We start from the raw sequence: 13,415 nt of genomic DNA, 5'->3' as shown, positions 1-13,415 counted from the left end.
GAAGTATTGAGTGGCTGAGCTTTGCCTGCTGGAACAGAAGCTCCAAGCCCACTCTCCTGCTGGTGTCCACAGGTAGCCCTGGGAGGAGGCAGATGGGTTTGGGCTGCAGAGGCTGGCAGTAGGCCAAGGGTGTGGTGGCACCCATCTGGCTGCTGTCCACCTAAGACTGGGCCTGGGAGGTCCACGGGGCTCAGGCTGTGACCTCATATGGGGTCAGCTAGCACTGCTGGGGGCAGGCAAACTGTTCCAGACCTATCTGAGGTTACATTCTCACCTCAGCTCAGACAGGTGGGGCCAATCCCTAGTGAAGTATCCCAAAGCCTTCCAATTCCAGGGGTCCCCAACTATTGAACACAATAGACCAGTGAGTGGCCCTCTATCCTGAGGTCTGTGTGAATACACTGCCACCTGCTGGTCATAGCTGAGATGGCTGGAGGCTGGGCTCAAGCTTACCCTGGGCCTTGCTGGAGATGGGGCCACCAGAATCCTGGGCCCAGGCCTACCTACTGAGCCTAGGTGGTGGGCTGGGTGTCACAGCTCCAGAGACTGCCACTCTTGGGGTCTACAAATAATTTTATTGAAACTGAACAAAAAACACAACAGCCTTCCTAGATTGGGGGCCACCCTCCCCAAGCCATTTCCCACAATCTTTTAGCACAGAGCTTGCACAGTAAGGAATTTAAAAAAACAAGTCATTTCTATGTAGAAATCAGACTCTGCCCCAATAACATCATGGAATAGACTATTTACAAACTTTCACATTTTAAGTATTCCTTTTATGGTTGTTCTTTCCTTTCTGTCCCTACCCAGGGTCTCCAGTTCTTTCCCTTGAGTGATCCTGAAGGGATGGGTATACTATAGGGGAGGGTGTGATGGGTCTCCTCAGAGCTACTGGCACCAGCCCTAGCGTGGTCTTCCTCACCACAGGGTGGTAGATGGTCTCCTCCCAGTGGGGGTCATGGTGGGGCTGGTGCAAAGGCAAAGGGGATTAGGCAGAGTAGGTGGGTTGAGTCCACTCCCCATAGGCATAGCGATCCATAGCCCTTCCTGATCCCATCTTATGCCCTCTCAAGCGGGGGTGGGGTGGGGGACAACACCTAGTTGCAGTGGGGAGGGATCAGCCCAGCCCTGGGTGAAGGGAGAAGCCTTCCACACCAGTCCCTGCTCCTATTAACAGCCAGCAAACTGTCCATCTGTCTGGGGGTGGGAACAGATGACCAGGAGGGCAGGAAGAATCAGGCTTGTGCTGTCCCCAGCCTCTGTCCAACACAGGAGGAATCGAGGTAGCAAATGGCTGAAATGCTTCGACAAGGGGGTAAGGGAAGTGAGGGAAAGGAAGTTCCCACTTGTGTACCGCTCCCACAGCCCAAGGGCTGGAAGAAGGCAGACCTTGCTTGTAAAGTGCTGTAGCTCCTAGCAGGGCTGGGCGCTAGGCAAGCTTGGAAGAAAGCAGGCCAGGCAAGGGCACAGGAACCAGACATTCCTGACCAGTATATGCCCTGCCATGCTCCTTGTAGAGATTGCTGGGGAAGGTGGGCTGGTAACTCCGCCATTATCCCTCGCCAACCACCAGCCACCTCTTGTCCACGTACAAACCAAAACCTGACCAACATTGCAGGACTGCCCTGCTCACAGCTGAAGATTCCAGGCCAGTGGAGTTTATTCAGGGTTGTGGCTCCAGCCTAGGTTCCTCAGTGGAAGCCACACCTTGAGCCTGGGGTTTTCTTGCTGGGGCAGAGGGTGCTTATGCCTGCCACCCTCCAGGCTCACACCTCATAGAGGATCACAGGAAAATCCACGTGGATGCGGGGGGGATCCAGCTTCACGATGCCCTGCCATGGAAACAGAGGCTAGTGAGGGTCAGCTCAGGGCCCCTAATCCAGGAAGCCTTCCTATTCCTCCCAGCTCCTCCCAGAAGAGCCCCCACCATGACAGCAGACCCCATTCTGGGTCTACCTCCACACACTCAGCACAGGCTCTATGACCACTGCCCAGCCCCTCACCTGAGGAATCAGGTTCTTATGCACCCGCCTCAGCTTGGCCCGCTTCTGCCCGTTCTTGGTGACGATTGTCTCCTCATAGAACTCGTGAGCCAGATCCCCATCCTCGTCATAGAACATGGAGCTGTGTAGAGGGAGAGGGGAACAGGCTGGGCTGGAGCCCCACACCTGGTCATGGCAAATGCCAGACCACAGGGAAGTGTGCCCACCCCCAAATGGGAAGGAAGGAATAACCTTGGCTAGAGAAAGGAAAGAAAATAAGCCTGGAGAGTCCCTTGCTTAGGGTCTGGGGTCTACTAGAAGGAAGTGGGAAGTCAGGTGGTGGCCAGTGCTACTCTGTCAGACCCCAAGAAGAGAGACCATACCAGAGCACACTGTCCAGGCAGCCAACACCAGTTCTCATCACTGGTTTCTTCAGCAAGAGTAACTATTCCAACTACTTGGGGCCTTGCCTTCACCCAGGACTTCTAGAGTGGGCAGGGTGGTGGCCTGGCATGTTGGTCTCACTCCAGAAGACACTGCTGCCAAAGCCTGAGATAGCAGATGCCTGAGCTAGGAGGGAGCCTAAAGGAAAAAAGCTGCATTCTCCTCACCCACCCCCAGGTGGCTGGTGTAGTCAAACTGTCACTGTTAGGTCTCAGTGGTATCTACAGTCAAATCTCCAGCATCATCTGAGCGCCAGTACCCAGAGGCCCAGTAGGGCCAGGCCAATTTAGTGCTCCTGTCTGGCCCCCTGGGGGACAGAGGGGAGGTCACTGCTCCACATCTGGAAAATATATCTGGGTGAAGGTCTTTCTTCCCAGGCTCCATCCCCAATACTGGGGCCCAGTCCTGCTTTCCGGGCCACTACCCTCAGAAGTCCCCACCCCGCCACCATGGGGAACGCAAACAGCCAAAACAGAGGGTCATTCTCCCCTAAAAATAACTGGGGAAGGGGAGGCTAGAAGCCTTCAACTTGCAGGTTGAACTGGAAGAGATGAAAGGAAGAAGTCCTGAAGTCTCAAGGAGACCCTATCTTAGTTTTACCGTGCAGACAGCCTACCCAGGGACAAGTCTCAGGCCTACTCTTCCCCTAGGGAGAGCTTCAGAGCAGCCAGACAGCTAAGAACCGACTGCCCGGCTTCCCCCACCCCTTGCTCCTGTGGGGGCTCGAAATATGGTAGTCGTCCTGGCTCGGGTGTAGGGGTACGGCGGCGGGAGCTCCCCATGACGCGGGGCGCCCAGTACCTGCCTGTCTTCCCCGGGGCGAAACCCGCGCCCTTACCCGCGGCGCGTGAATACGAAGGGGGGCACGACTCGGCCTCGCGGCCGCACCAAAGCTTGCTCAGCGACCGCCGCCTCCGGGCCGCCGCCCCCCGCCGTCGAGGCGAAGGGCCACAGGCCCCGAGCTTTGGAGCCGCTGGCGCCCATGTCAGCGCCGCCGGCGCATGGCGGGCCCCGCGGCCGCTTCGCTCTCACAAGGCTGTCGGCGCCGCCATGCCCTGCCTCGGCCTCTGCTCGCAGATGCCGCCGCCGCCGCCTTCCGCAGGCTCGGTCGTCTCCACGGAAACCTCACTTCCGCTTCCGCATGATGCTCCCTCTGATTGGTTGCTTCTCTCGTCGGTCCGTGGGGCGAGACCAATAGCCGCCCTCGGATGCTAGACATCCCAGCATGCACTGTGAAAAGTCAGATCCCAGCAGGCCACGCTCTCTCCAGCGGGGGCACCTCCTACCCAGGAAAGTAGTGGCTGTGTCCTCCTCGCTTTTTCTTCGTGTATGGCAGCTCCGACGTCCCCGACCCCAGAGGTCAGGTCCAGTGGGCCTGCCCAACCACTAGGTCCCCCCAAACTAGCACTTGCGGGCCTGACCACAGGCCGTGCCGCACGATGCTTGTTTAGCTTAGTGCTGTTCCTACACCGATTTTGCGATCATCATTGTCACATGTGAGAAGAAAGGGAACCGAAGGAAAATTAAGGAATTGGCCAAATGTTGTATAGCTACAATCAGGTCTGAAAGGCTTTCAAATTCAGTGTTCTTTCCAAACCCACCAAAATGCACGCTTCCTGAAGAGAGAATTAACAGCTATACCTTCGGTGCCATGAGTAGTGTCTGGTGCACAGTAGGACCCCAATAGATATTTGGTGAAGCGCCTTCCACAGCTTGGGGGTGCGTCTGCGTAAGTGTGTGTATGTGTTGGGGGTGTCTGGTTTCCCTAAGCTCTAGCTGCAGCTGATATTCTTGCCCCCACCACGACCTGAGTCCCAGGGTGCTGAGTGATGACTGACTACATAGCCATAACTCCACATCCTTCAGAAATTGGTCTCATGGTGACTTCGAAAAGGTGCTCTGTGAGCTTGTCCATCACCCATGGCAGCCACTGGCATGAGGGGCAACTACATCTGAGGGCCCATAATAAAGAGTCCAAAAGTAGAGAGAATTCTTAAATCTTTATTCAGCCAATTCTCGCAGGCCCCAGGCCCTGATGATGACTGTCACACCCACCCCTTTCCCCACAGGAGGCATTCAGCTGAGGCCACAAAATATTACATACATTCACACACATTATCAAAAATATCCAAGGGAAAGACCCTGTCTTTGATTGGCAAACAAGGCACGGACCTGGGCCAGTGCCCACACTCACACAAACCCCAGCCCAGGGACATCCTCCTTGGAGGAGGCACTGAGGCACTGTGAGCCAGCACTCCCTGATCCCAGGTGTGTGAGGAGTCTGAGGGCACTGTAGAGGGCAACCTAGACTCTTCCTTGATGCCTGCCTTATCTTGAACACCCACCCTTAGCTCTGATAGGGGTGTCCTGAGACCCCATCTAAGTCTCAAAACATACAACCTTTCCCCATAGATGAGGGCCCTCATCCCTGCAAACATGACCCTATTCCGTTTGTAAGATCTCCAAGATTCTCCTGAGACCACTAATTAAGGAGACTCTGTCTGCTCTACCCCTGCTGCAAGCCTGGAGCAGCTTCCCAGGGCAACCCTGGCCCACCATGACCCAGTACATGAAGCGCAGAAGGGTCCAGAGCAATACTCTGCTACACCCACTGGTGGACACAGGGGGCCAGCTCCTTCACTGTTCTCTGGCTCGTTCCCTCAGCAAGAGAGGGCCTCCATGCACACTCATTCCTCAGGCCACACGGGCCCTGTCACACTCACACGGCATGCCCTCGGCGCTGCCTACTCTCCTCCTTCCACCCAGGGGTTATAAGAGGTCACCCCAGGGGGCAGGCATGCAGGGCCTCCTGGATCTTCTGGCGACAATAGGAGTACTTCTGCAGGATCTGGCGGAGGTGTTCTTCTTCCTCCCGCTGCAGGATGCGTAGGAAGTTGTGTAGTTCAGGCATGCTGAAGGCGTCCCACTGGAGGGGGAGAGGGAAGACATAGGCTGTCACAGTCATGGCCAAGCCAGCAGGCCCTCCCCAGAAAAGATCAGCACATCATGGTCACACAATTAGGATGGGACTTTCTAATGTTAGCTTCTTGTCTGAATGGTCTGTGCTAGGTTTCCTGACGACAGACCATATAGAAGATGGGCCTCACAAAGTAGGGCAGTCACTTTGCAGACAGGCAACCAAGCCAGATATTCTCCAGTGACCTGTGGACAGGTCATGCCCACACTCTTGAGTCTAATCCTATTCTACAGACCCAGTACCTTGCAGCTGGAAAGTTTCTAGATAAAAAGTCCTAATGCCTGAAGTGGGGGCCTCCATTATGTCCTGGGCCTATCTGTGTGGCTTTGATCTAGCCTGGGATCACCATGCTATCAGATGGACTCCTGCATCTCCTGAGGACTTTCCCCAATGGGAAAGAGCAGAGCACCAAAACAGTTCTTCCTGGCTTCTTGGGGCAAGTCCTAGACCTTGGCATGAGAGCCGTGAAGCCTTTACTCTAGCTACGAGGCTCACATAGTCCTGGAAAGGCTTTGCAAGGCTTGTCCTCCAGCCCCATTCCTCCTCCAAGTATTCCTGTAGCTGTAACCCACTAGCCTGGGCCAGTGACCACCAAGAAACTAAGGAAGGCTGTGTACTCACGTTCACCTCCCCAGAGTCATTCTCCTTCAGGACAAAGCTTAGGGCTTTCTCATTGGGCCCTGCAAGGAGCCGCAGTCGCAGGGGCTGCTCATCATCAGACAGCTTCCGGAGGTACACTGAGGGCCAGTCAGGGGGAAGAGAGTATTTGATTGGAGTCAGGCCCAACCCCCTCAGCCCCTGCATGCACAGGTGCATGCATATATACCCTCACACACAGGTGGGGTGGGGTAGAAAGCCCACCTTGGCCATGGCGCTCAGCCCGCTCAAAGAGTGCAAACTTGCGGGGGTCATCTACCACCAAGAACTTGCGCAGCAGAGCCTCAATGACCTCGCGTGCCCGTGTGCGTGACAGCACATGCAGGTGCTTGACAGCATCCTTGGGGAGGTAGAAGGAAGTGCGGCGCCTCACAGCTGTGCCACGCCCTGGGCCCCGCCGGGCATCCTGCAAGGAGGGTGGCTTCTTGCTGGAGGGCACTGAGACAGGGCGCACTAGCTTCAGTTGAACCTTGATGAAGCCTGTGTAGGAGCCATCCTTGTTCTGAAGAGGAGAAACCAAACCATGACTAGGTTCCAGGTGAGATGGAACAGATTCAGGCACTGCCAGTCCACTTAAGGCTAGGCTGAGTGTGACTAAATCACTGCTTGGGCCCAACCTTTGGGTATCAGGCACACAGCTGGGTTTCTGCCTCTCCCCCCACCCCCTCCCTGAGCTGTCAACTCACCAGGCTCATGAAGAGGTTGCTGTTGATCTGGCCATTGTACTCCTTGATCTTCTGCTCAATCTCAGCCTGAGAAAGGTCAGGTGTCTCCCACTCCACAGGCTCGTCCTGAAAGATGGGCCAGCATGGACATAGGGCCCTTAAGGAACCCATCCTGCTGCAATGCATGTCACAGGCAGGGAGGTGAGCCCTGGGTGAGCCACTCTGAAAAAATGGCCTCTGGGGCAGCCTTTGGAAACTGACAAAAAAGCTCGAGGCCTGATGAGAAGAACCCATCACTGCTCCTGGTTCTGTATGCTACGGGTGAAGACAGCAAACGCAGAATCATTTGGCTTCTCTCTGCCACCTGCCTGGGTCCTCCTCAACATCAGGTGAGGCCCTAAAGATATCTTAAAACCAAAGCAACTGAAGGCATGAGGCCAGGGACCAGGAAATGATGGGGGACTCTGAGGAGCGGCTCTTGTTTACAGTTAAACCACCTCTCAACTGCACAGCCTGATCCCAGCACCCTAGTTGGGTGGGGCCAGGGTCTGTCCGGGAGAAGGCAGCTACTTTGCCACTCTGCCCTGGCAAAGGGCCAGGACACACTGCAGGGTGAGAGGTGTAAGACCTGGTGCACACCAGGAGCCCAGCCACCAGTGGGCAAGAGGAGAAGGGCCACCTCTACAATGTCAACACCCCTTGGTGGGGGACTTGGGGCCAGCCCTGCATGTCTCAGACATAGTGAGGCATGTGTCTGCCACTGTGACATGCCATTTGATCTTGACTCAAGTTACACAAGAGGCAGTGTTAGGCCAGGCTCCAATCTGCAGAGTTGCACAGGCTGCCTCCTGGTAGAGCCTGTCCCACAAGGTCCAAGCAGGTAGGCTTCTGCACGTCCCCCTTGCTGTCTGGAGGTTTAGCCCAAAGATTTTAGCTCCACCACTTAGCCCCTCCCCCAGTCCTCCAGGGACTGGATTCTTGTTGGAAGGGTGGGATATGGACCAGGGTAGCCAGGGCTCTGAATTAACTTTTTTCTGCCAAACTCCCTTGGTCCCATTGCATCAGCCTTACTTCCTGTTGACGTCAGATAGGCCCTAGTTGGAATGGGAGTGTCACAGACACAGCTGAGATCATTGCTGACCAATGCTTTGCCCCAGGGGAGTTCTCACCAGAAGGTCTCCTGCAGAATAACCTTGTGCCCAGCTCTGAGCTCAGGACAACCCGAGTTTCTCCCTGACTGCTGCCTTGGAGCCCCCTAAGCTTAAACCATCTGATGGGGAACAAGGAGGACAGATGAGGGAGTAAGGTGGAGTTCACGACCTTTTAGCAGCATGGTCTTCACCTAGAACCTGCTGCTGTTCAGCAGCCAGCAAGTACATGGCACTGAGGACTGAGGCTGGGGCCTCACAGGAAAAAGGTATGGGGGAGGGGTGGTAACGGAAGTCTATTTACTTCCTCAAGTTTGCAAAGGCCTCCTGGATGGAGGAGAGCATTGAGAAGTGAAAACTCTAGCAGAAACCTTGTTGGGGACAGTGGGAAATCCTGTAAGGCTGGTAAGAACAAACAGTGTGGGCTCTGGAAAATAGGGGACCCGGGGGTAAAATGAGCGCTGGAGGCTGGGAATAAAGGGTGGATGTGTTTGTTCAGGCCCAAGGAGAGGGCTTGGTACAGGAAAGAGTGCCTCAATGGGAAGGAGTGCCAGGATGGGAGGGATGCTAGGGGCAGGAGGAAAGCTGAGCAGACTCTAGTGCCAGGGCAGGAACGAAGAGAATTCTGTTTACAGAACAGGTGGGTACAGGGATGACAGTAACTTATTCCCCTTCCTTGTAATGACTCTGAGCTCCAGCCTGGGAATGAGAAAACTTGCTCCTCTCTCTTCCCTTCCCTGGTTATCCAGGAGCCCTGGACTGGGATGCAGTGACCTTGGTTCCAGCCCCTTCCTTTCTCCAGGTGCACCTCCCTCAGTATCTTTATTCATAAAACAAGAGACTTGGACTGGTGGCACTGCACTGTCCTACCAGGATTCTAGAGGAGGAAGAGTTTCCTTTTCTATTTCCAAAGCTACCTGCTGGAGGAGGAGTCTAACAGCCATCCCAAAGGGATGCACAGCAGGACCATGGAATTTCCCTCCTCCTGCAACAAAGCAACCCACCCTCCACTCTGCTACTGTCCAGAGTGACTGATGGTTTTATTTTACATATACCTTGGGACTCTCTAGTCTCTTTTTTTTTAAGATTGGCCTTGAACTAACATCTGTTGCCAATCTTTTTCTTCTTATTCTCCCCAAAGCCCCCTGAGTACATAGTTGTATATTCCAGTTGTAGGTCCTTCTGGCTCTGCTATGCGGGACGCTGCCTCAGCATGGCTTGATGAGCAGTGCTAGGTCTGCGCCCAGGATCCGAACTGCGCCCAGGGAAGTGGAACACGTGAACTTAACCACTTTGCCACAGAGCCGGCCCCCCTAGTCTCCTTTTCAATTGGTTAGGGTCTTGTGGTTTTCTCCACCTTTCCAAAATGGAAAAAGGCTCCCGTCTGAGTGACACAGAGAGAGTCCCAGGGATCCATATTCAAACATTGCACCCAAGCTACGGGTTCAGCTTTTGAGGTATAAAATTTTCATCTAAAGAATCACCCACAACTCCCTCTCCTTGGCCCATGCAAGGAATTCTGCCCCATTGCTGCCAGGTATACTGAGCTTCACGGTCCCCATCTCTTTTTCTTGACGCCCTGGCCAGGGTGCTCTCCTGAGGTGTACCACATCCAGAATAATTATCTGAGGCTAGTGGTCACACTCATGGCACACGGCACAGGGGTCTTTGATAATGGGGACACTTAGGAGACTCCAAGAGGCACAGCTACTCCAGCACCACACTTTATAGTCTGGATTAGTAACCTCTATCTCTCTTGACCCCTCTCAGGGCATTTTACAATCTAGCCTTCCCTGCCTCTTGTGAATAAAGTGCTCCTGGATGCTTACAATCCAAAACAAGGCTTCCTTCCCATACAGTCCCAAATCCCCTTTCTCCAGGTTCATTCCAATTTTAGTGCTGCAGAAGCGAGTACTCTAGTCCACTCCAGACAGGGGGTCGGCATCCTTCACATTCCAGCAGCTGGTGACAGGCCAGGACGGGCAAGAAGTGGGGACTCAGCTGGCTCCATCTAGGAGTGTATATGCAGGAGCCCGGACCTTCATTCGCCTTTCTCCTAAACACACTTCTCAATTCCCGGCGAGGACTCCTCCTCCTCCACTTCCTCCTCCTGGTCCCCCAGAGAGGCGGTGGGAGCGGCCCGAACGCGGAAATTGAAGTGCTAGTCCAGGCTGCGCAGTAGGCTTTAGTCATAGGTGGATAATGCCCGTCCCTGGTCAACCCCAAGGCACGTAGCTGCTTCCCCTGGTTCAACTGGTCTGTGACAGAGACAGCAGGGAGGCCTCGGCACCCAGTACGAGGCGCTGGGAGCCCCATACACGGTTCCGCGTGCTGGCCCCAGGCCGGTCCTGGATCTACGCTGACGGGAGGACGGGACTGCCCACAAACTCTGGACACGGCAACTTACCGGGGAGGGGCAGGGTTCCAGCGACTGCCCCCGGCCCGCCGCCCGCACACCCCCGGCTCCCACCTGGTCCCGGCGCGGCCTCCGCGCCAGCGAGGTACGCGCCGTGAAGTACTGCTCGAGCTCCGAGTCCGAGTCCTCCTGGCTGCAGTAGCCACTGCTTGTCGTGCTGCTCCAGGTCATCTCGAAAGAAGGCGTCCCTGCGTCCGCCTCGCCCATCGCCGCGCCCGCCCGCCAGCTCCCTGAGTCGTGTGAGCCGGTAGCCTCCAACCACCGCCCCAGGCGCGTGTGCGCGTGCGCGCGCGTGTCAGTGTGCGCGTGCGCCGGGACCAGTGTCCGCGCCTCAACCGTTAACACTGAAACGCAGACAGCCAGGATCTAGCTCTCGTCTCATTGGGGGAGGAAAGCCGGAGGGCGGGGTCACACACGCCTCGCCTCTAGGAATGATCTCATCGCCTAGGCAGTTCAGCTCAGCTCAGCCTCACAGGAGCTAACCCGCCTCCAGTTGGGCACAAGTGAGAGCGTGTGCGCATGTGCTCCAGCGTGGCCACAAGACCGGATGCGGAGCTGTGCGGAAATTGCACCCGCGGAGAGCCCGGACGATTCCGAGCAGTCCGCGCCGAGTCGGCACGCCCCGCACCTATTCGAGCCCGCGCACGGAATTAGCCACTGTCTGCCGCAAGGAAATCCGCTATTAGAACGCGCATTGCGTGTAATGCCGGGCGGTCCTAGGAACGTCAGCAATGTGTCCCGCTCGTCTGCGCGTCCCTGCCTCGCCCATACGTCCCCCGGCCCCCCGGCTCACCACGTTTGTGTCCCGCTCCAGCGCCGGTTCCCATCCCAGGTCCCGGGGCCCGCAGCAGTCCAGGCGGACGAGCGCGCGGCATCGGTAGTGGCAGGTGAACTTGCAATCTGCAGAGAGGCCTGACCGTGAGGCGGAGGAGCCCCAGCTCCAGCTCAGAGAAGCGTCCCGGGGACGGAAGAGAATCCCCAGGCTGCAGGCCGTTGCCTGCCAGGCTCTGCATGACCGGCCTTATCTCAGGCCCACTTACCGCCCACTGCTACACACAGATTCTAGTGTTGGTCGCCCTGCGTCTGGAACCTCGCGGGAAGGCTTCAGGCGGTTAGGGATCTAGGCCTACTCAACAGTTGGATCTCTAGCGCCTAGCGCAGAACTTCCCTCTTCCGCATTGTCAGCCCCCCTTCCTCCGCCCATTTACTTGAAGGGAAAAAACCAAAAATCTTTAACCCATGTCCCCTCTAGTTCTCATGTCTTATTCTCCTCACACCAAAACTTATCAACTCTGGTCTACGTATACTCTTAATTCCGTGCCTTCACTCTCACCTCTACCCATTCCAGTCAGGCTTGCCCCTCCCTCCAGGAAGCTGCCCTGGTCAGAGTCCTCAGCAACCTACTGCACTGCCGAATCCGGCAGTCCCTTCTCCATCCTCACCTCTTCAGCATCGTTTGATGCTTGCTCCCCTTGGTTCCCAGGGGCTCCCACTACCCCGGTTTTCCTCCCACCTCCCTGCAGCTCCTGCTCAGTTCTTTTGGTTCTGTCTCAACTTCCAGATTTAAAAGTGGAGTGTCCGAGGCTCAGTCCTGATCACTGCCCTCCTCTCTGTACACTAACCTATCCCAGGTCCAAGGCTTCCATGACTCCCCTCAGATCAAATCTATGTGTCACTATATTCACTTTGATGTCTAATAGACATTTCAACCCAAAATGGCCACAATTTAACTCACTTTTCTTCCACCTCACCCTACCCTCACCAGAGTTCATCTCAGCAAAAATCATTACTATTTTCACAGTTTGAGGCAAAAAACGCATCCTTGATTCCTCCCTTGTCTTTGCCTCTGACACACACCCAAATTATCCTGTTTTTCATTTCCATGGCCACTTTATTTTTCTTTGGGAACACTGCAATGTCCCAGACCTTGTTCGTGCTTTGTATTGTGTCACAACTCCCGTTCCTCCCAGCAGAATTCAGGACAGACTCCTGTACTGGATGAGAGGGTCTCCATACCCACACAGGCCTGGGACACCTTCCCTAAATTCCTAAATGGGCCAGAGCATGATTCTCAACCCAGGATGTACACTACAATGATCAGTGTTTAAAAATCACTAATACACTCATATACCCAGTGACTGATTCAACAGGTCTGAGGTAGAGTCCGGGCACAGCGGTTTGGAGGGCTGTAAAAGCATCCCAACTGATTCTAGCTGATTCAGTGGGAGAACAACCTCTGCTTGCTGGTGATTCCTGGGAGGGCAGAAGGGCTGCTAGTGTGTGGCTGTGTTTCATATTTTAACACCTGGTTGACTGGGCCTGCAATAGGTATTTGCTAAATAAAGACAACAAAATTCCTGCTTGCAGGGGGCCCACCCAAGGTTCTAACTTTTTCCAGGCCCCCTCCCATAGGTGGGCAAATTCCCTTCACCCCAACGATTCTGGAGGGGACACAGGTGAGTGAATCTTTAGGAAGGGGCAGGCCTGGGAATGTGGACTCTGAGACTGGTATGCATAAAGCCTTTCTCAAGAAGGGCCAAGTCACTTTAAAGAAATGTGAAATCAGTACCTTGTTTTTCACAGGCAATAACCTCTGCCCAACTGTGCCCCAGACGCAGGTAGAACACAGCAAGGATATAAAACCATCTGCCCGAATTCTCCTCCGCGATGGGGCAAAGATAACGGACCTGGTCAGCAGGGACCATCCCTAACTCTACCCCCTCCGTCGCAACTTGACCCGCAGCGACAGTGCTGCCCCTTGGCCGCCGGTTTGGCTCTCGCCAGCGCGCGGGACCGCTACTCACGCGCGCACTGCAGGCCCTTGCGCACGACGCCCCAGATGAAGTCGCCGCAGAGGTCGCACCACGTGTGCGTGGTGGGCCCCGCAGGCTGGAAGCGGTGGCCGCGGCCTGGGACCAGCTGCCTCGCTGGGTTGCGCGCGGTGCCCGGCGCGATGCGCAGCGCGTTGGCGCGCTCCAGCCGGGTGCGGCCCGGGCCGGCGCGCCGCTCGGGTGTCAGTTCTCGCAGCTCAATGAGCTCAGGCTCAGCGGACATGGCCCAGTCGAGCCCGGACTCCGGCCGGCTCTGGGCGCGAGCAAGCGCGGAGCGGGCGGGGCTGTGGGACGG

General features: G+C 55.8%; 2 protein-coding genes across 4 annotated transcripts; both read right to left on the bottom strand.

Annotated features, from left to right (window-relative positions):
* Window positions 1–555: 555 nt before the first annotated feature.
* TUSC2 (tumor suppressor 2, mitochondrial calcium regulator) lies at window positions 556–3,529 on the bottom strand. Its single transcript, XM_046671076.1, has 3 exons — window positions 3,265–3,529; window positions 2,004–2,124; window positions 556–1,832 (listed from the first exon to the last, which is right to left on the bottom strand). The coding sequence occupies exons 1-3, from the start codon at window positions 3,408–3,410 to the stop codon at window positions 1,767–1,769; spliced, it is 333 nt and encodes a 110-aa protein (XP_046527032.1). The 5' UTR covers window positions 3,411–3,529; the 3' UTR covers window positions 556–1,766.
* Window positions 3,530–4,407: 878 nt separating this feature from the next.
* On the bottom strand, window positions 4,408–13,358 carry RASSF1 (Ras association domain family member 1). Of its 3 annotated transcripts, XM_046682563.1 has the most exons (7): window positions 13,094–13,214; window positions 11,083–11,189; window positions 10,344–10,633; window positions 6,747–6,851; window positions 6,265–6,562; window positions 6,025–6,140; window positions 4,408–5,352 (listed from the first exon to the last, which is right to left on the bottom strand). In XM_046682563.1, exons 2-7 carry the CDS (start codon window positions 11,162–11,164, stop codon window positions 5,206–5,208), a joined length of 1,038 nt encoding a protein of 345 aa, XP_046538519.1. In that variant the 5' UTR covers window positions 11,165–11,189; window positions 13,094–13,214; the 3' UTR covers window positions 4,408–5,205. The 3 variants fall into 3 exon arrangements, with proteins under 3 accessions (XP_046538519.1, XP_046538527.1, XP_046538535.1); XM_046682571.1 differs by lacking the exon at window positions 10,344–10,633 and having other exon boundaries at window positions 13,094–13,358; XM_046682579.1 differs by lacking the exons at window positions 11,083–11,189; window positions 13,094–13,214 and having other exon boundaries at window positions 10,344–10,635.
* Window positions 13,359–13,415: the final 57 nt, after the last annotated feature.

This window comes from Equus quagga, chromosome 1, assembly GCF_021613505.1.
Source record: "Equus quagga isolate Etosha38 chromosome 1, UCLA_HA_Equagga_1.0, whole genome shotgun sequence".
Taxonomy (NCBI): domain Eukaryota; kingdom Metazoa; phylum Chordata; class Mammalia; order Perissodactyla; family Equidae; genus Equus; species Equus quagga.
Note: the sequence above shows the minus strand (reverse complement) of the source record. Positions and strands in the feature narration are given on the sequence as shown.